Here is a 20,147-nt window from a genome sequence, read left to right as displayed (position 1 = left end):
AACCCAAGGCAAAGTGTTTCTTAGCCCATAAAGGAGCAGCTGATGCTGCCGCTTGCTGCTCAATTACCTGACAGCTTCATAAGAAAATCTGATGCCATCTTGACAGAGATGTCTTGGCTGAATAGTGCTGATGCTGTATTGGCCACAAAGTCAGAGGAGTCTTTCAGCTTTGTGTTGTTGGGGGCTCTGTCAACAGTGCTAAGAGCAAAAGGTGCAGCTGAGATGCCATTGTCATCTTTGGGCTCTTCTTTCACTAGTAAAGGTGGAATACCTCCACTAGGCTGTCCAGCCACATCAGGTGTTTTACATACAGATGCTGATCCCGTCAGGTCAGGTCCACCTCCTTCCCTCTGTGGTCCCGGGCAGGAGTCACTATTTAGCTGTGGTGACCCCTTCACCTCAGTTTCTGGTATTTCCTCCTTCACTTTGGATTCTGTCCTGAGGAAATGTTGATGGCAACGCATATGGAGTTTCAGGCTGAAGTGGCGGGAGGAGGTAAAAGGGCATAGCTGGCATTGAAAGGTCTCACCCCTGTCTTGGTGCTGATGAACCTGGTTCAAGAGGTGAAAGATAAAAGCATGTATTAAGCAGAACAGTTTACTAGCATTATAGAAAACTCAACTCCACACTTCTGACGCTATTTTAAAAAAAAGTTAACTAATAAGTGAACTCTTCATTCTGAGCACTTGGAAAGAGGTCAGGTGCCAAGAACAGTAGGATTCTTTCACACATAAGTCAGAGAACATAAACATTAGACTCAGCTAAAGAAAAAAAAAAGTCAGGAACATCTGTTCCTGCAGCATGGAAATGAAGAAATCTGCCTTGGATCAAACAGTCCTTACAACTGGATCCTGATGACCTGTCAGTGCATAAAAAGACTTCCAAGCTATAACTAGTAGCTTTCTTGATTAAAAAACAAACACCTCCCCTATCTATTACATGTTCTGCTAAGCATGCTCATTCTGTGCAACCTCATAAATAACAATTGTTCAGAGCAACCCAGCGAAACACCAACCTGCATAGCAACGTCCATCATCGATTCATATATCGTTGGAGTAAAAACACAGCACCTGGCAATACCAAGGCACTATTGAAACAGTTTGCTGCAAAATAATTCTACCAGAAAATAAACAGCTCTGTTATGATAAAATACAAACATGAGAGATGGTGTTTGCCATTTATTCTATTTTATCAGTCAATTAATGATCACAGTTAGTCTTACTGTGCTCATATTTTGACTGCAGGCTCTTTCTCATAGAGACTGCATGCTCCAGTGTGACTACAATGCCTAGTATCCTCAGGCCCAATCCTGATTACCTTTTAAAGAGAACTGTATCCATCCATCCATACGTAATGGTTTACACATTATTTGAACAGACACACTCATTAATATAAACTATATACACACAATTATACAATTTCTTGTTTAACACAGTCATGAAAGGGAAGGAATAATTGAGCCCAGCATAATAGTGGCAGGTATATCGAAAATTTTTTTCCCTGTAGCTTTACAAATGAATTTTAAATCCTGGCAGTAGCGCTCTGGGCTATTCCCTGCAGAAAGACTGGCAAATACATACATTCTTTCCTTACTAATTGATGAACATGTGATCAGGACAAACTGGCACCAGACTGAGCTCCACAGATTCGTTTTCACTTGTGACTCGAGTTGGTTGGAAACATTTCAGTGAGACAGATTTTTGTTGGAAAATGGCAATTTGTTGAACGCAAAATATTTCACCTGAAACATGGAGAGGTTTGATGAACTCTTGGCAAACGAGGCGCCATTCCCTTACCCTACTGAGTGGCACTCTACCCCCAGCTCCCTGGGCTTGGCTCAGAAGCAGCCAGCTGTGCCAGGGATCCAAGGCTCACTGCTGTAGACTGGGAGTCCAAAAGCCCTGAGACTCCAGCTCTAATCAAAGCTCAGCTTTCCACCAGGGAGCCTGGAAAACCTTGCTTTTGCTAAGGCTTTCAGCGCTTTCCAGTTTCCTGCAGAGCAGAGATCTAGATCCCCAGAGTTCTGGTGCAGACGCTGCAGAGCTCTGGGGTAACAGCAGCATTTCCCAAACCCAGCTCTGTCAAAATTCAGGTTGGAGTTTCCCACGGTTGTAGATTTGGCCTGATTAATTTTCTGTATAATAAGAGGAATTCAGTCACAAGCTCATATCCAGCATTCCCAGCTCTACATACACAGGACCTGAATTCAGGTCTGCTAAAATGTGAAGCTGACAGATGTCCCTCTTTTAGCCCTTTTTGCATTCAGTGAAGACACATTTCATTAGTGCTATATAACTTTTCATTCAGTAGTTCTTCAAGGACTCCGGAGATTAGGTACTAAACAAACAGGCAGCAAGAGAGAATTTCTCTTGGCCAGCCACTTTACTGAATGACATTCTCAGTATCGTATAAACATGACATTTACAGAAAAAGTAATTCTAGAATCTTAAAATTGCATCTGACAACAAAATAATTAGAAGCTAATGCTAACCTGAGACAGTTTTGAAGCAACAACCTTGCAGAAAAATAGCAGCACAATAAATTCTAAATATTAACAGGTTACAACAGAAATGCCAGTCAGATTGCCTGTCTACGCTACTGGAAACAGGATGGTCTGTGAGCACAGCAGTATGTAAGCACTCTTCTTCAGGAAGAGCACTGAGATGTACTAATGGTAGCAAGCACTCTCACCATGGCAACTTATCTCTTACACCCACTGAGATTCTGTGTGCCAGGGTTTCTCTCCAGGATCCCCTTCAATCAACATTTCCCTGCCTACATATTTAACCACTACTTCTAGAGGCCCCTTATCACAATCATCAATATGATGCTTTCCGAAGGCTGTCACTGCTGCAGTCAGGTGGCAAAGTGTGAGGGAGTCCACCTTCTCTTCCCAGGAGCATGGCATGCCACCCCTCCAATATCTTTTGAAAATGGATGAGAATAGGGGGCACTGATTAATCTGATTTGGAGTTTTCTTCTGCCCAAAGACAATAGCAGCATCACCAATGGATTTCTCACAAAATAAAGTATGTTTATAACTTGCAGCCAAGGAATGACAGAATTCAAACCCAAATATTTAGAGTTTTGAAAGGAAGAATTTTATATCTACAAAAAAACACCATATGAAACAACATCAAGCCCACTATTTAGCTCCCAATGTCCTGGGTCTAGTCCCAGCATAAGACTTTTTTTTAATTCTCAAAAATAATAATATTCATTTAAAAATTTGAAAACTATTAGAAATAGAAGCTAAGAATTAAAGTCCCTTTGAAGGAAAAGCTATCCCTTATTTTCTCATTCGACAGCAGCTAAAAGAGCCAAGAACTGCCATTCTATGCTATTTGGAGGGAAAAGTCAAGGCAGCAACTACTCGCTGCAGAATAAGAAACAAGAAACCCTGTAGAGCTACACAGAAAGCCACAGGGGAGATCCAAGTCACGCAACGTTACAGTCCAAAAAGCTGCCTTCTCCCTCCATGAGACATGGAACGGCTCTTACATTGTGCTAATGCTATCCAAACCATCAGATGTCCTCTGTAGACTCAACTAGGCTGTTGCTGCAAGAACCACAGGCAAGAGGAGACAAGAGGGCAGCTGACAGGTTTTCTCCAAAGTCCCACTCTGAGCCCAGCTGCTGCCAGATTTGGATCTCTCTGAATCACGCTGCAACAAACCAGAGTGCACAACCTGCTCACAGAGAACGGTTCTTTGAAAATCCCATAAAACTACTGTTTGACTTACGTCAGAAACATTTAAGGACTTCTTTATTTCCTTTAACCGTGGATGTTCTCCTTGACTGTGCAAAGTACTTGTATCATCTTTATTTTAACCCTACAGTCTCCCTAGTCTCAAACGATATTTTGTGGTTCTACAGTTTTTTCAGTGTGTGCTTGATATGACATACACAATAATTTTCAACAGAACTATACGCTCCTTGCAAACTTTAGGCCTAGTTTGAGGACATGGGTACAAATTATCTATGGGTCAATTTTTTTTTTAAATTTGTTTCTTTCAGTTTCTCTTGCTGCCTCCTCATTCTCACATTACAAGAAAGAAAAAAAAAAAGCCATTCAATTTATCTTCTCTCTCTCATGCATTATTTTGATGACATCTCCCTTCTACACCTGGCAGCCCATTCTTTTCAGCTTCTTTCTTCAAAGGGAGTTCTTGCCACCCCACTAATAATTTTCATTGCCAGCTTTTAAAATCCCTTTTATTTCTGATTCATCTTTTTCATGCAGTGACCAGAAGTGAATATCACAAGTTGCAGCATACCATATGTTAATAACAGCATTATAATATTTTTAGTGTTATTTCTGGTTTATTTTACAGACATTCAAATACCTAATGTACTTTTAAACCACTGCTGCACATGCCAAGAAAAGGTTTTCATCGAACTGTCTACAACAATACTCAGATATTTTCCCTCAGTAGTTACAGTTCATTATATCGGACAGACAGGTGCACGATTAGACTCTTGTTTCCAAGGTGGAGTAACTTGTATTTGTCAACAATAACTTCATTTGCCCCCTTGTTTATCTGTCAGCCAGCCTCTTTTTATTCCCTTTCAAGCTTTGCCTTTTCTAATCTTGATTCACGTACATAAGGTTGTATCGTCTACAATTCTCTTACCCACAGTCATCATTTCATGCAGATCGCATTTGCTAAAATACACACAATTCCACTCTTAGTAATGGAACATCCCTCTGTTAGCCTTTTGTCATGCTTAAAATTGCTCATTCCCTCCTACCCTTTGTTTTACTGTCTCTTGGTGGATTTCTAATTTGCCACAGTACATCACATTGCTTAATTTATTTGGCAGCTTCTCAGTGAGAAGCTTTGCCAAAGGCTTTTTTTAAAGACCAAATAAATTTCAACTGATTCTTAAGTCCATGATTTTCCTGACATGCTCAAAACATCTTAGCAGAAGAACACATGATTTTCTTTTACAGAAACCACATGTCCCTATCATATCACGTTATTCATATAATTGTATTTTTTTTCTGTTACATTTTTTGTTGACATACTAACAGTTCTGGTATCATAAGCAGTTTCTTAAATCGTCTTTTCATACTTACCAGCAACATCCCTGATGATTTACCAGCCAATTTAAGTCATGGGAAGTACACACTGGCCCGTACAGATGTATCACAGTTACACGTGATCCCACCTAACAGGGTACAATGGGGAGTAGGGGTGAGGGAAACAGTGACACAGGCATGTCCTGCATTTTTGTAGTACTGGTGCAGTAGATCTTTTCCCCTTCCTTAAAGTTGGGGTAATGCTTTGCACAGACTCTCCCTTCTAGTTTTGAAGCACAGGAAGGGAAGGATAGGCATTCACCTTTCTTTTGTGGGACTTAACAGAGGTTTTTTGGTTATTTTTTAAACACTCAGAACAAGAAGAAATATTTTCTCTGAGAACCTTCATCCCTAAGCAAAATCAGAACATAAGGGGGTTGGGGTGCTAAATCCATTCACTGCTATATTTGCTTCTGGCTACTCAGTCTTTACTCACTTTCTGTGACATAATTATCACATTTTTCTTTGCCTACTATAGGTTTTATTTTTCTCACCAACTTTCAAGTGGATTAACATTTCCATGAGGGGCACTTGTTTAAGCAACTACTACAACCTGGACATTTAGCTATATTTGCCTACCTGCTGATTTTTTCTGTTCGGGTTTTCTTGTTTGGTTGGTTCATTTTTTAAATCTCTTAGTAAAATGCCTTCTTCTGAACCTGCATTTGAGTACACTTCAGAGGTCTCCATTTTGCATCTATCGTGCCCTCTTCTTCATTCCATGCTCTTTTCTGACAAGGTCCCTCATTTTAAAAATACTGCACTTTCAAAAGTTTAGTGCTGCAGTGCTAGTTTTGATATGATCCTTCCCCGCAGGACACATACATTATTTATATAGTATTTTCTTTTTGAAACTATTTCCTTGCTTTGCTTGAAAGCAAAGGGGAAAAAAAGCCTCTCTGCAGGGCTGGACTGGACTAAGTGTTCCAAAAAATATATTTTTGTTTTCTTTTTTTCTCTAAGATTTAAGGTATCAATGCATTTCCCGTCTTATCCTTGTCTCACATGCGAAGTGACAAGATTAAAAGGCAGATATTTGAAGTCACTTGTGGTACCCGTCTGAGACTCAGGGCACAGATTTCACTTGTTGAAAAGCTGTGCAAGTTTGCATTACCTCCCCTTGGCTGAGGGGATGTAATGGAACCACAGGCACCTCCCAGGGCTCTTCAAGGTTAGCTTAAACCAAACTAAACAAAAAACCCTCCCATAAAACACAGTCAACTTCCTTCTCCCAATATGGTGAAGATGCTTTACAATAACGTCTCCTATACTTCACCAAAATGGATTAGGAATGCTTATTCAGTTGTCTGACCCTAGCTGAGGAAGAAAGAGGGAAAAAGCAAATCACTAAGGGGTAGTGAGCACCTGGCTATATTCTTCAGGGCCTCCCCTTATTCCCACTATCATGTAATCAATAGCTTCTCCCTAATCAAGAGACTAATTATAACCCTCTTCATATTACACAGGAATATTAATTTGAGATCTCATTACATGGTCCCTCTTCATAAGCAATGGCAGCAGGAAGATCCTGTGGTTAAGCATCACATGACATGCCTGTCATTGCATCTAACTTTTCTGTTAAGCTTAATCTTCCCTTTCCTCATTTTCTGTCATACCATCATGCTTCAGCACGTGTTCACAATGCCAACCTTCTTTTCCACTGCTAGAAGAGCTGGCTCACCCACTTCTGCCTTATGTCTATATAGCAGCACGAGGAACATTTATAGATATTATTTTTGGCCATATGCTTCTCTTCCTCATTCCCCCTTCCAAGTGCTCAGGCTAATATCCTGTTGCTTTCTTGGAACATATCTGTATGATCTCACAGCCTATCCGTCCACCAATTGCTGAGGAAGATATGTGCATGATCCAAAGACACCAATTGGCCAAAGTCTGACTGATGCTTGTGGTATTGCTCTGAGGTAAATTTAATCCCTACTTCCCTACCAGGAAAAACAGAAAAGACTGAATATATCTTGCTGAATTACACCACCCCTTTCCGTTGCTTTCTGCAAAGTAGTATATAAGATACACTCTCTCTCAAGACAAAACCAACATATTCCAACTGAATATAAGTTTAGATAAGCAGAGAGGAGGACTCAAACACAATCCTTGCTGCCTGCTTGGACACAACACCCCTCTCAGTTACCCATTCATTTTGTCCAGCTTCATTCTCAGTATTCTCACCACCCCAGGAAACCACACTATGATACCAGAATCAAGTCCTGAGATGCTACCCCCAGATTCCTGGGAATAAGGGCCAGAACCTCTGGTTATGCATGTACTATAATTTGTCTCCAAAACAGACTAATAAAATTCTGTACTGTGTCTATTTTAGGATTTTTCTATGGTGTCTATCACTGGGGAATCTAAACACAACGTAACAATTATAGATAACACTATGTGCCTTAAAAGGCAGTCTGCTCAGCCTCCCTTGTTCATTGTGTGTCTGTGTGGAAACTTTCCTTCTGCTTCCCTTCTTGCCTTTCACTTCCTCGCCTCCAGTTGTGAGTTGTTCCTGGCAAAGTGCCCTTACTGGAAGAACGCTTCATCAACATGGTGGGTAGCACATGTAGATCTGAATGTAGGTCAGGGCTGGAATCCATCCAGCTCTCTATTAAGGTTTTCTCTAGCAAGGGACAAGACACCAAAAACATTGGCAATGTTGTATTGTGGGTCATTCAGTTTGACATGTTATAATTACCATAAATTACACAGTGTTTATATTATATAGTTATTATTCATTAACCTAAAGATACACACAGTAAGGAAGGCCCATATGGACACACACTAACCACTCATGGAAATTAAATCTCTAAATAACCAGTTTCAATGGAAAATGCCTATAAGGACCTAGAAAAAAGAGGAGGTACTTCAGCTCATGGCTATGCCACCTAGGAGGAAACAAAGACAACACTATTAGATTTTGAGGACTGCGGCTGGACAAAACACCTCAACAGGTTTTGCCTGTCATCCTTATCAATAGAACGTAAAATCTGAAAACTGAAGAACAGCATAAAGGAAAAATGCTTGGCTTGTGACAGCATCCTAGAATAAAAATTGGCTTATAATGAATGACAAACACCAGCCTAGTACCCTAACTTTGAGTAGCCTTTTTGGTTTTGAAAAACGTGTCTTCACCTGTAGCCGCCGCTGACTGATGGGGAGGGAGAGAGGGGTGAAGAGCTAGAGGCAGCTCTACCCTTTGTGGCTTGCCTGCCAGGAAGGAGATAAGGCCAGGTAGCTCCCAAAGGATCCTAGGACAACGAAAAGAACTGAAACATCTGACTGGCATAAACAGAATGCTACATCCTAAGTAGATCCCAGCTGTGCTGTACCATTTCTGATGTGTATTCATTCCATTTTGACCACTGTTGGCTTATATATGCGTCAGTTATTATAAACTCTTACTTATTTACATACAGATTTAAAAGCAGTATTTTTTAATAATGAGAAAAGAAATCTGATATTTTTTATTTTTAATCTTGTTATCAATTCATACTTTCACCAAAGGGAATTCAAATTATGTATGACACTGTTGGACACGACTAACATGCCCCTAACCTCATTCACCTGCTTCAATTTTGATGTGATAGAAAATATTTTTACGAATAGCCTACTCAATTGAGAAAAGTGTGTGAAACCCCTTGCGATTAAGGTAAAACATCATCTTTCAGATTCCTGTGCTTGTGATTCTTTACATCTATTCATAAGACAAGGACAAAAGACCAAATACAGGCCATCTAGTTTTGTAACACAATTGTCTTCATCTTAAATAGGGAGCAGTTTTACCAGCAAAGACCACTGAGTCCATCACGACCTGCATGACTGGACTGCGCTGACTGAGGAGACTTCAGATCTTATCTCCATAGTAAGGCTAAGGGAGGCTGTAATCTCTTACATTGTGTCAAGCAGCTCTGGGCCTGACTCTGACCTCAATGACATCTAACTGAGCATTACTTGGTAATAATTACTATATGTTACCAAATAATTAACACTACATGTTACATGTTTGTACAAGGGGTCCGTTTTAAGATGACATGGGCTCAGTTAATGAAGGGGTTTATGTTAGATGGGGAGCAGAGAAGCGCACAAGGCCTTCCGATAGCCATCAATTTGATAGCACACAGAGACAGCGAAGAAGTCCCTAGTTTTCTCCAGCATCCTACCTGTGACCACCTGTGGAAATCACCACACCAAAAAGGAAGGGATAGGCCCTCAACGAGCAAATAATAATAACAAAAAGGCAAAAAAAAAAAGCAGAAAACAAGAATTTCTGCAGGGAATAATAGGGATGTCCTTTACAAGGCAGGGCACAGCAACAGGTCTTTGCCAGGGAATAGCAAGCTGTGTTCCCATTCTTTCTACTCATCTTCTACTCCAGACGGCCATCTAGTCAACATGGAACACCAAGTCCTAAAAGAAAGAGCCAACCTGGTGTCCCTGCCCATGGCAGGGAGGTTGGAACTAGATGATCTTTAAGGTCCCTTCCAACCCAAACCGTTATGTGATTCTATGATATGATTCTATAAACACCAAACCTGCTTGTACCTGATAAGGATTAGCATGATACACCAAGGATGTTTGGGAACAGTGCACTGATCTGCAGTAGGAGTGTTAAGGAATGAGCCTTCAGACTTCAGGTGAATGACTTCAGACCTAGCAAAGACCTGAAATACAGCAAGATCTGCTGTTGTGATCAGTGGAATCACCTGAATCATTTACACTGAAGTGGATAGTTACTTGAGTGTAATCAAGGTTAGACTCCTGTCTAGTGATATCAGATTCTGCAATAGTACATATAAAAGCTGAACAGGCATTTCTGTCCCACTCCACACCAGACTGGTAGTCTGTTACACACATTTGTCTAAAACAGACAAAATACTAACTATAATAAAATATTTTACTGTCATTATAAAACTCAACCGCATTAACAAGGGAAACCTTTTGCACTTCAGCTTCTTCATCCATGGGCTAATGGGACAGGTACCATTTTTACTTCACCGAGCATGTCCTACAGCTTGCAAGACCAGGCTCTATGTATGCTGCAGCTATGTAGTATTTCAGCTAAGCAGACAGAGAGTTTCTTTACATTTTTATTTTTTTCCGTATCAACACAGATGTTGCTTCCTTGAAAAGGTCACCTTCAGTTTGAGCCTAAAACTTAGGCTGACTTAAAAGCATGCTTTAAACTTAATGGAAACACTTGAAAACAAAATATTACAGTATAATCTATCATTCATTTTGGTTTGGATGCTTCACTGCTGAAGTGCCTGCAGTTAAAAACTACAGCAAAAACATTAAAACTGCAGGCCTGTCTGCAGAAAATAAGAGAGATCTCCTGCTAGGGCTGGCCAAGTTGGTATGCCCGCTTAGTGTGATACAACAGCATGCAGAGATACTAGCTGGCATCCTGAAAACCAGCACTGCTGTGTTTGCATGGTGTCACGTCTCAGCTAACATCCCTGCCTCTGGTGGTTCCAGGTCCAGAACTAAATGAGTCACAGAAAGCTTACGCTGCACCAAGTTGATAGAAACCAAGGTAGTTTCCACATTGCATAAAACGGAAAGGCAAGCAAAGGAAAAACAAGTTATTTCTTTCTCTTCTTATGGTCTCTTTATTTAAATAAAGGCATCATTAGTAGTACAACTAGAGGAGATTTTGTTCTTGCAAATGCAAATGAAATACATTTGTTACACTATCATTTTTTTCATCAGTTTTCATCAGTTCCCCAGGGCTCACTATTGGGACCAGTTCTCTTTAATATCTCTATCAAGGATCTGGACAAGGGGACCAAGTGCACCCTCAGTAAGTTTGCAGATGACACCAAGCTGGGTGGGAGTGTTGATCTGCTGGAGGGTAGGAAGGCTCTGCAGAGGGATCTGGACAGGCTGGATCAATGGGCCGAGGCCAACTGTGTGAGGTTCAACGAGGCCAAGTGTTGGGTCCTGCACTTGGGGCACAACAATCCCCATACACTGCTACAGGCTTGGGGAAGAGCGGCTGGAAAGCTGCCTGGCAGAAAAGGACCTGGGGGTGTTGGTTGACACCCAGCTGAGTATGAGCTGGTAGTGTGCCAAGGCGGCCTGGTTGTATCAGAAATAGCATGGCCAGCAGGACAAGGGAAGTGATCGTCCCCCGTACTCGGCACTGGTGAGGCCACACCTCAAATCCTGTGTTCAGTTTTGGGCTCCTCACTACAAGAAAGACATTGAGGTGCTGGAGCGAGTCCAAAGAAGGGCAACGAAGCTGGTGAAGGGTCTAGAGCAGAAGTCTTATGGGGAGCAGCTGAGGGAACTGGAGTTGTTTAGTCTGGAAAAAAGGAGGCCAAGGGGAGACCTTGTCGCTCTCTGCAACTACCTGAGAGGAGGTTGTAGGGAGGTGGGTGCCGATCTCTTCTCCCAAGTAATAAGTGATATGATGAGAGAAAACAGCCTCAAGTTGTGCCAGGGGAAGTTTAGATTGGATATTAGGAAAAATTTCTTCACTGAAAGGTTTATCAAACATTGGAACAGGCTTGCCCAGGGAAGTGGTGGAGTCACCATCCCTGGAGGTATTGAAAAGATGTGTAGGTGTGGTGCTTATGGACACGGTTTAGTGGTGGACTTGGCAGTGCTAGGTTGAACTTGATGATCTTAAAGGTCCTTTCCAACCAAAACAATTCTGTGACAATTCTGTGATTTTTTGATTGATGACTCAAGTGTTTTGATTGTCAGTAAACATTTCCCTTACCTTCATGTGTGATTTGAGATTGTCCTTGCGTGCACAGCGAAATGGACAGAGTGGACACTGATGACTTTTCAAACCTGTATGAATCACCATGTGCCGTTTCCAGTAACTCTTCCTCTTGATAACCAAACCACAGATTGGACACTGGAAAGGTTTTCCTCCTTCTTCTTCTGAGGCTTAGCAGAAGGGGGAAGAAAAAGAGAGGATCCTTTACAGCCACTTGTCGAATACTTTCCCCTTGTAAACATACTCAAGATACCATTTTTCAATGCTAGAATTTCATCTGCAAAGAGATATATCAGTTAAACAACAACATGTACCAGAAATTCCAGTTCCTCCTCCCTGCATATCCCTTTCCCCCTTAATTGAGTTATTCTCCCTCTAAGAAAGGTCACCATAATTTATAAACGTTAATGTCCCAAATATCCTTTGGCTAATCAGTAGGGGATGCTACTCTATCTCACCTGGTCCTAATGTTCCTTATAATTTAACTGAACTGAGATGGATGTCCCTCATAATCATCACTTTGCAGCTTCATTTCCTATCAAAGGCCGGTTGTAGTAGGGTATGGAAAATATGCTTAACTGTTAAAAAATGATCCATTTCCATATCTGATGGTTAGCCAGCAAAGGAGCCGGATATAAAATATAGAACAATCCACAACCTAACTGAAAAGCGTGCTGGTATTGCATATCAGATATATTTAACTCCAGAAGGTAATGACTTTAGAATCCCTGCTGTTGAAATTGTTTAGTTATGGCTCGAGCAGATGCTGCTGCAACTTCAGCCATCAGGGATCTTCGGGTCCTGGGTTTTCTTCTGCTCCTCCAGTTGCCAGGGCTTTAAATCTACTGGCTTCCTAAATGTTTGCACTCTGCTTTACTGCCCAACTCACCTCAGATAAGAAAAGGATTTGGTGGCATTTATCAGGCAAATATGGTTAGCCTACTGAGTGCGGAACTATCACAAGGCTGAACGGAAGAGAAATTCCTTGCTGATGACTTTACACAACTAACCATCCATTCATCCTCTCACCATGATTTCCTCTGCTTATTATAAAGAAAGGTCTAGTATTACCGTGGAATTAGAAGCCTTTTTCCTCACTGTAAGGAGACAGACTATTTTCAAATATCCAGAGCTCAGCAATGTGCATCCTGCTATTTAGAAATTCTCTCAGAATATTTAATCTCATTATTATCAGTTATTTCCTACTGATAAGAATATAGCAAACACCAAATTCCCTTGATGAGGAACTAAGTGATAAAAACCTCCAGGAAGATTTGTCATATCCTAAAATACAATTCTTGCTATTAGGTAGGAAACAAAACCACTGTAATTCAACTGATTAGGTAGTCATTATGTAAGTACAAAAAAGGACACATTGTCAAAGCATGCACTTCTGCAAGTTCAGAAATTCTCCTTGTAAAATATTCTATCACACTCAACATATTATCAAATTGCTCCCCTCTCTGCACTTCTAAAGAGTAAGCCAAAAACAATGCTATAATTGCTTGTGTTTCAGTTTTTAAACACCTTTACTTACTTCTTCACAAAAGGCAGGAGAAAGATAAACCACATAAAATATATATATAGGTAGCATTTTTACCTATCATTTCTTTTCCTTCTGTCATATATTTTCTCCAGCCTCTTGTTATCATCACAAAAGATCCAGGAAAAAAAAAAAAAGGCATAACAAGCTATTACCTGTTTTCCACCCCATTAAAAATAAATCTCCAAACAAGATGGATGAATAGTAATTTAGCACATTAGAAAATATGCAAAAAACTGGACTGAATGCATGTGACTTCACCAATAACAATGACAATTAATGGTACACAGGAATTACATCAATGCTCTCCAAAGCTGAACCATGTTAGCTCTTTAGTATACTACATAAACCTCAGCATAAGAAAGAAAATCACGGGCTTCAGCTTTCCTTCATTTATATTGATGTCTATTTTACGTTACATGGTGTCAATTAGTTGGAAAAAGTGACTCCAGCGAGGAGAGGATCAGCCAGTGCTCCCCAAAGAAGCTTCAGGAACAAAATTGCAAGCATCACAGGCAAAAAGTTACATCAAACAAGCATTCAAATCAGTAAAAGAAGGGTCTGCCACCCACACTCTTTCAAAAATTACATCAGAACTTTAACAGAGTTTCCAGGCTTCCTTTTAAATTTCATCCCAAACACATGAGCATTTTATAAAATTGGAAAATTAACAGATTGATAGAAAAGTTACTCTTCTCTGTACCTCTTTACTATAACCTATGCAAGTAATGACTAGGTCCACCAAACCTGACATGCAGTTTCAGGGGTGACTATGCTTTGATAAGCCATGGCTCCAGCTTCTTGCCTGAAATAATTCTGAACAAACAGCTCAATGTGGTGGACAAAAGAGCAGCAGGCATACTCTTGTTATCAACTTATTCCTCTTCAAATAGCCTCCAGCTTTGCTGGTCCTTACTTGTCAACATCTAGTTAATCTCACTGAGTACTGATCTCATAACCAAAGCTAGATGTTGCTTGTGGGTAAGCGAATCAGGTTCATAACAACAAAGCAAACTCATCAGTGCCTTAACAGTTCGAAGTATGAGAGGGGAAAAAAACACCTCTCAAGCTATGCCTACTGGGAAAAGATGTCTCTCTCCGAGAACAAGACAAAAAAATCCCATGTCTCGTCTCAAGGAGCAATCACATAGACACAAAAAGAGAAAACATAATAAAATGAAATACTATTTTTTGCCTTTAGTGCCATAAGGTCATAGGTGCAAAAGGAATCAGGAACATATGATTTCTTTTTATGACAATTTTTTTATGGCATTTATTTTCATGGCAAATATACACACTCAGCTGCTCTACTCAGCTTTTACAGAAGTGAAGTCTTCAATCAAAGATCACTAAACAGCGACCTCTTTTTGCAAGCTGCATTTCTCCATGATGACGGAATCAAGGAGTTTGGCTTTCCATAATCAACATCCAGATATGCTAACCAATAGTGTGCTTTTTATTTTCAGTTGGTTAATTATTTAGAAAGGAAAAACTTAATAGAATATCAGAAAATGTACTTAAAGAACTTTTACTATGAACATTATACTATAAAGTCTGCTTGGATGCCAACTGGCATTGGCCCAGTGCGTACGAACTGAAAGGAAACACCCTTCCTCTTGGGATACTAGTCCCATGTATTACAAAAAATGAATAGTTGTTCCTCGGTTACCAAGGACCAGAGGCAGTCAGCCCCCATTGTTATCTTTTAGCAGCACAGTATGCTTGGGCCTTCAGCAAAGAGAATATTTCCTAGGAATTTGCTGCATCAGAGCTAGTTTATAAAGTGCCAGTACTACCAGCACACTTGCGTGCTGGTACAGAGCACTCCCCTAGTATAATCTGCACGGACAAATCCCACAGTTTGTTGGTCAAACATAGAACCTGGATTTTACTACAGCCATTTACTTTTCCCCAGTAAAAACTTATGATGTAAACAGCTTTTTCTCCAGCAGGAAATAAACTAATAACTTCAAACAAATTTTAACCTTACTCCTTTTCTATACATTACTCCCCTTCTGATATGAAGGCCAGTCTTCATGGGGTAAGTTACATTAAATTAATGCCCGCAGTCACACTGGTGTAGCCAGTGTGGGTACTCCTATTCGCACGCGAAAGGACCTTTTCTTGGTTTAGCTTGTGTTACTCCAAAAAAGGCTTCATCCAGACTAATGAAAACCCTAGGCCAGACCCATGCCAAGAATAGTTTGCCACTTTAATTGCCTTGGCAAAACACACCAGCAAAGCATTTGTAGAACACATGTAACTCAGAGCAAAAAAAAAGGTACTGGCTGCACTTCATCACATCCCTCCTCCTCCTCTTCCAAGGGAGGAATAAGCATTGCTGTCCATCCAATAGCTTTTGCCCTCTGAGTTTTCACCAAGAGCTGCACAGGGACAGATCAGACCTCGTAACACCCCTAAACAAAAAGGTTAGGTCAGAAAGACGGCAGTGCAATTATACAACAGCCATGTCAGGCTTCATGTCTGTACACTGGCTTGCTACACCTGTACAGTCAAGCTAGTATTCCTGATTAACCTCAGCCTGATAGAGCTCGAATATACTGAACCACTTTGTGCATCTTGTGAAGATAGCCGACAGGCTTCCCTCCCCTCTGCAGCAGAATGCCACTCTAGGGAGAGCACTGACGACACCTGAAGCTGTATGTTCTACCAGAAATATGACTCCATGATGTGAACTTTTTACAGAAAGATGAAAGAAACCTTATTTTTCCTTATTTTGTAGATGGATCATTTAAATTTCCCTGCATGGCTTGCCAGTTCTTGAAAGCTTTTGTTACCAAGACTGTTTCTTCTTATTCCCTATAAGCCTGATTCCTTGACTGCCAACAGCTGGAACTGGTGGAGGGAAGTCAGAAGTGTAAAATGGTTCTTGTTGAGCAAATTAGAGAAACACAGTTCACCTTTTTTTTTTTTTTAATGACAAAAGATTGTAAAATACTGAACGGCTGCAAAAAATTTTAATGAAAAGTGGCAACATAATAATATACTCTGGTGAATTAGGCCAGAGAAGTAAGCGATTATACAAAAGTCCATTTGTGACAGAGGCGGCAGGAGGGAGAATTCTCCCTTGTCCAGTATTTCAAAAGCACTAGTTTTGTACATGCTCACTGATACCAAGAGCTCCCTAACAGGTATTCTTTGATCTTCTCCATTAAATGTTTCTTGTGGACTTATTCTGAACTTGGTAAGAGGGGGAAATACCATTGTATGAAAAAAAAAAAAAAAAAAAGTACTGAACTGTATGCTTGTACCTTTCAAATATGGAAACATTTGTGACAGTTTGGTCTTCAAGGGGTATTTTAAAAAGCTCTTCTATTGTTTACCTAAAGTACCTATTTCTTATTCTCATAGTACATGGAATCAAACCAAATCCAGACCCATTGAAGAGATGTTATATAAGCCTACAGCAAAACAAATACATTCTACTTAGTGGCTTAAACTGTATCCATACCTGTACTAGTGGGTTTGGATGCTCTTCCCTTAGGGACTGGCAATAACAATAATTCCAAAGACTGTGGTGGAGTTGCTTTCTCTTGTTTCATCTCTGAAAGCTGCAGGGGATCCTCAGCAACCAGTGACTTCTTCTCAGCCAACAGGGTGCCTGCAGCCCTTGCAGCAACCTCCTTGAGCAGGGCAGCTGAAGAGGTCATGGAAGCCAGAGAAAGGAAGGAACTAGCCGGAGGCGGGTGCTCCTGCCCAGGAGTCATGCTTCTTTCACTCACTTTCTTAGATAAAGCTGCTAACGTGGAGCTGGCTGACTGAGAATTAAAAGGGGAGGAAAAGGATTCAAATCTTATAGTGTCTTCAGTCCTTGAAAGAGATTTGTCCTGCAGAACAGCATTGGCTGCGGCTTTCAGTTTCAGGATAGCTGAATCAGGGGACAAACCACAGGTGGTGGTTGAGTTTGGCAACCACTTCCCTTGATTCCATATAAAGTGACTACTTGCATTGTACTGGTCACTTTGTTCCTGTTTCTCAGCAAGCTTTCTGGCAAGAACACTTAGCTGCTGGGCATGATGAGCAGGTGGAGAGAAGGAGTGATTTGAGCCAAGATTTACAGGGGATTCGACTCTGCCATTGACTGTAACAGCAGCATCCAGCTTGAGGGAGCCAGCCTCCAGTAGCCGCCTCAGGTTACTACTCAGTGGCTTATTTGGACCAGGAGGTTCTTCTTCACACAGAGATGACACATCAGGAGAAAGGTGCTCTTTGCTCTGTAATGTGTCTCTTAGTGCCTCATTTTCAAGGGATCCCAGCTCTGCTGTGTTGCTGCTAGGAGTTGCACTTCCCAAAGAAGTATCTGGGGAAGTGGACTGCTCTTGGATTCTGTCCTCAAGAGACAGCTTAAAGTTCTCCTGAACTTCTCCATATGATGCTTCTGAAGGAGTTTCTGAAGAATTTCCAAACCAGCGTTCTTCTTCACTGAGTTCACCTTCCACTTCTTCCTGTCTGGTACCATCTGTGTGGAATCAAGAACAACAGTATTATTCCCAAACCTGTGTAAAATAACTTCTTGGTATGAAGTATGCCTGACCTCTGCATGACCTGCCTGAATAGTCACCTAACATCCCCACTAAAGTGCATGGACTTGGCATCAGTCTGGATTAAGTGACCAGGAAAAAGTTTTTTGAAAATGAATAAGTCTTTCTTTGGAGACAAAATCATGACAAGCCTGGCATCTTTCAGTCAGCATAACTAGAACAGCTAAAACTGCAACAATACAAATATACATAATATATATTCATATATTGCAAATATTTCATTATTGGTATAGTCTGTACATCCTGCAAAATATTACGAACTCTGTGCTATAAAGCAGGGATTTAACAGGCCCAGAAATTACTGGATACTTGTGTCTTTGTACAGCTAGCACAGGCGTGCCTTCAAAGGCAGATCAGGTGTGTAGCTACTCAAAGTAGTTTCTTCCAGTGACTTTAAATCTCAGCCCAATCCTGCAGTGACCCCTATCTAAAATAAAATAAAATTTTTACTGATAATACACAATTCATTCCTGAAGAGCTGAAATGACTAATACATGAATGCAGGCTAAAGCTCTCATCTCTCCAGCTATTTGGGAAAGGAATATCATACACACAAAACTAATCTTTGGGTTTTTTTTCTTCTTATAGAGACATTACTTGCTTGTCATTTGCTTGTCACTCTTCATTAATGTGAAAGTTGTAAAGAACTTAGTTTATCTTAAAAAAAAAAAAAAAAAAAGTTTGTCTCAATGCAGTTAGTTACATTTTCTCCTCTCCCATAACTGCAACACATCTAGTCTCTCCTGGGACCTTACTGACAGTGTTTAAAGCACTGTGACCCTGGATTGCTCTTCATCCTGATAGGTATTCAAAGTCATACAGACATGACCAAGACTTTTTTTGCAGATCTTGCTGACCAATCAGAATGTAGTTAAGAACAACAGCAATGCTAGAATTAAATTCATGTTATCTTCTCTTGCCAGATACCTCTCACATTTCTTGCCTTTAGACTCAATGCCCCAAGCTACAAAAGAATCTTTGTAATCATACTACAGCAAAACAAAAGGATTTAATATAACCCTCCACTGACATTCTGGAAATAAGCCTGCATGATATGTACTGTATCTATGATCATGTACTATTCCCAGATTCCCCATTTAATTCCAGCAAATTACAAAACCTGGAGAGAAGTTGATGAATAAAAACTTAAGATTTATATTATTGCTTTGATCCAATGAATTTAAGGAGCAAAAACCTAGCCAAATGTATCAAATGTATCATGAGTGTGAGATAGTGACATCCACTCTGAAAGCAAAGATTTTTTTTAATGTTATACAGAATATGAGGAATAGTCTCTCACAGTAAGTTCCTTTTACTCAAAATCCTTTGGAAAAAAAATTCACCAATGTTTTAAGAGCCCACAATAAAACCACTCAGTTACCTTAGATTAGTGATTCAAGCAGAAGAGGGCTAGCATCTTTCCTATTCAAAACAAACAGAAGTCAAGCAAACCCCAAATCACTTACCTAAAATTATTTTGATATTATCCAAGTTAGCATCACAGACACAGCAAGATTAACAACAACATGCACATAAAGGCCAATGCCATGTCCAGAATTTCCCTCCTCTTTGGGTAACGCAGTGAGAGCTCCCCCTCCTGTCGCTAATCTACCTGTAAGCACTCTCACATCTCCAAGGGGTCTCCATAACAAAGGGCAAATTTGCTTTGCATCTCTATCCCAAAAGCCAGCTGGATTTTACGTTCCACCAGTGCAGTTTCCTTCTGTACCCAGAAACCAGGCCTCTATAACTGCTGACACAGTTCTAATCTTCCTCTCCTCAGTAATTCCCCCAGTTGCTGCAGTACCAAGCCCACTGTATTTTAAGGCTGTAAGTTTAACGCTGAAAAAGCCAGCATCAGTGTCTTATCATAAGCTCAGTCGAGCCTCCTTTTAAACACTAGTGAATTGGTTTAGAAGCATAATGGTGAAGCCTGGCAATTTCAATTCTAAGCAAAGTTGCCATTCAAGGCCTTCAGGGGAGGATTTTAATTCACATTCACTTGTGAGCCTGTGAGTTTGGACAAGCTTGAGAACTCCAGGAGAAATCAGCCCAATCCACCAACTTTCTTACAATTTCAAATTAAATAAAACCTTCCCTCAGAGGGCTCATGGGACACCCAGACCAGGTTTGTCTGAAACAGGAGCCAACCTCTATGTGTCGGTTAAGAAGCTTCAGCTGTTTTTCAGGTGTGTGGCAGAAGATCCGCATGAGGTGTTTTTC

At 40.6% G+C, this 20,147-nt stretch overlaps 1 protein-coding gene across 3 annotated transcripts in view; it reads right to left on the bottom strand.

Annotated features, from left to right (window-relative positions):
* ZNF827 (zinc finger protein 827) overlaps positions 1-20,147 on the bottom strand; it is a 111,120-nt gene that overhangs the window by 68,410 nt on the left and 22,563 nt on the right. For all 3 annotated transcript variants that reach the window (XR_011048392.1, XM_068403386.1, XM_068403388.1), the window contains exons 2-4: positions 16,835-17,842; positions 11,817-11,989; positions 68-551 (exon numbers count right to left, since the gene is read on the bottom strand). Coding sequence is in view for 2 of the 3 variants with exons in the window: in XM_068403386.1 (XP_068259487.1) it covers positions 68-551; positions 11,817-11,989; positions 16,835-17,842 (1,665 nt within the window). In the remaining variant the exon portion in view is untranslated. The remainder of the gene's footprint in view (positions 1-67; positions 552-11,816; positions 11,990-16,834; positions 17,843-20,147) is intronic.

The sequence above is a fragment of the Nyctibius grandis genome, chromosome 6, assembly GCF_013368605.1.
Source record: "Nyctibius grandis isolate bNycGra1 chromosome 6, bNycGra1.pri, whole genome shotgun sequence".
Classification (NCBI taxonomy): domain Eukaryota; kingdom Metazoa; phylum Chordata; class Aves; order Nyctibiiformes; family Nyctibiidae; genus Nyctibius; species Nyctibius grandis.
Note: the sequence above shows the minus strand (reverse complement) of the source record. Positions and strands in the feature narration are given on the sequence as shown.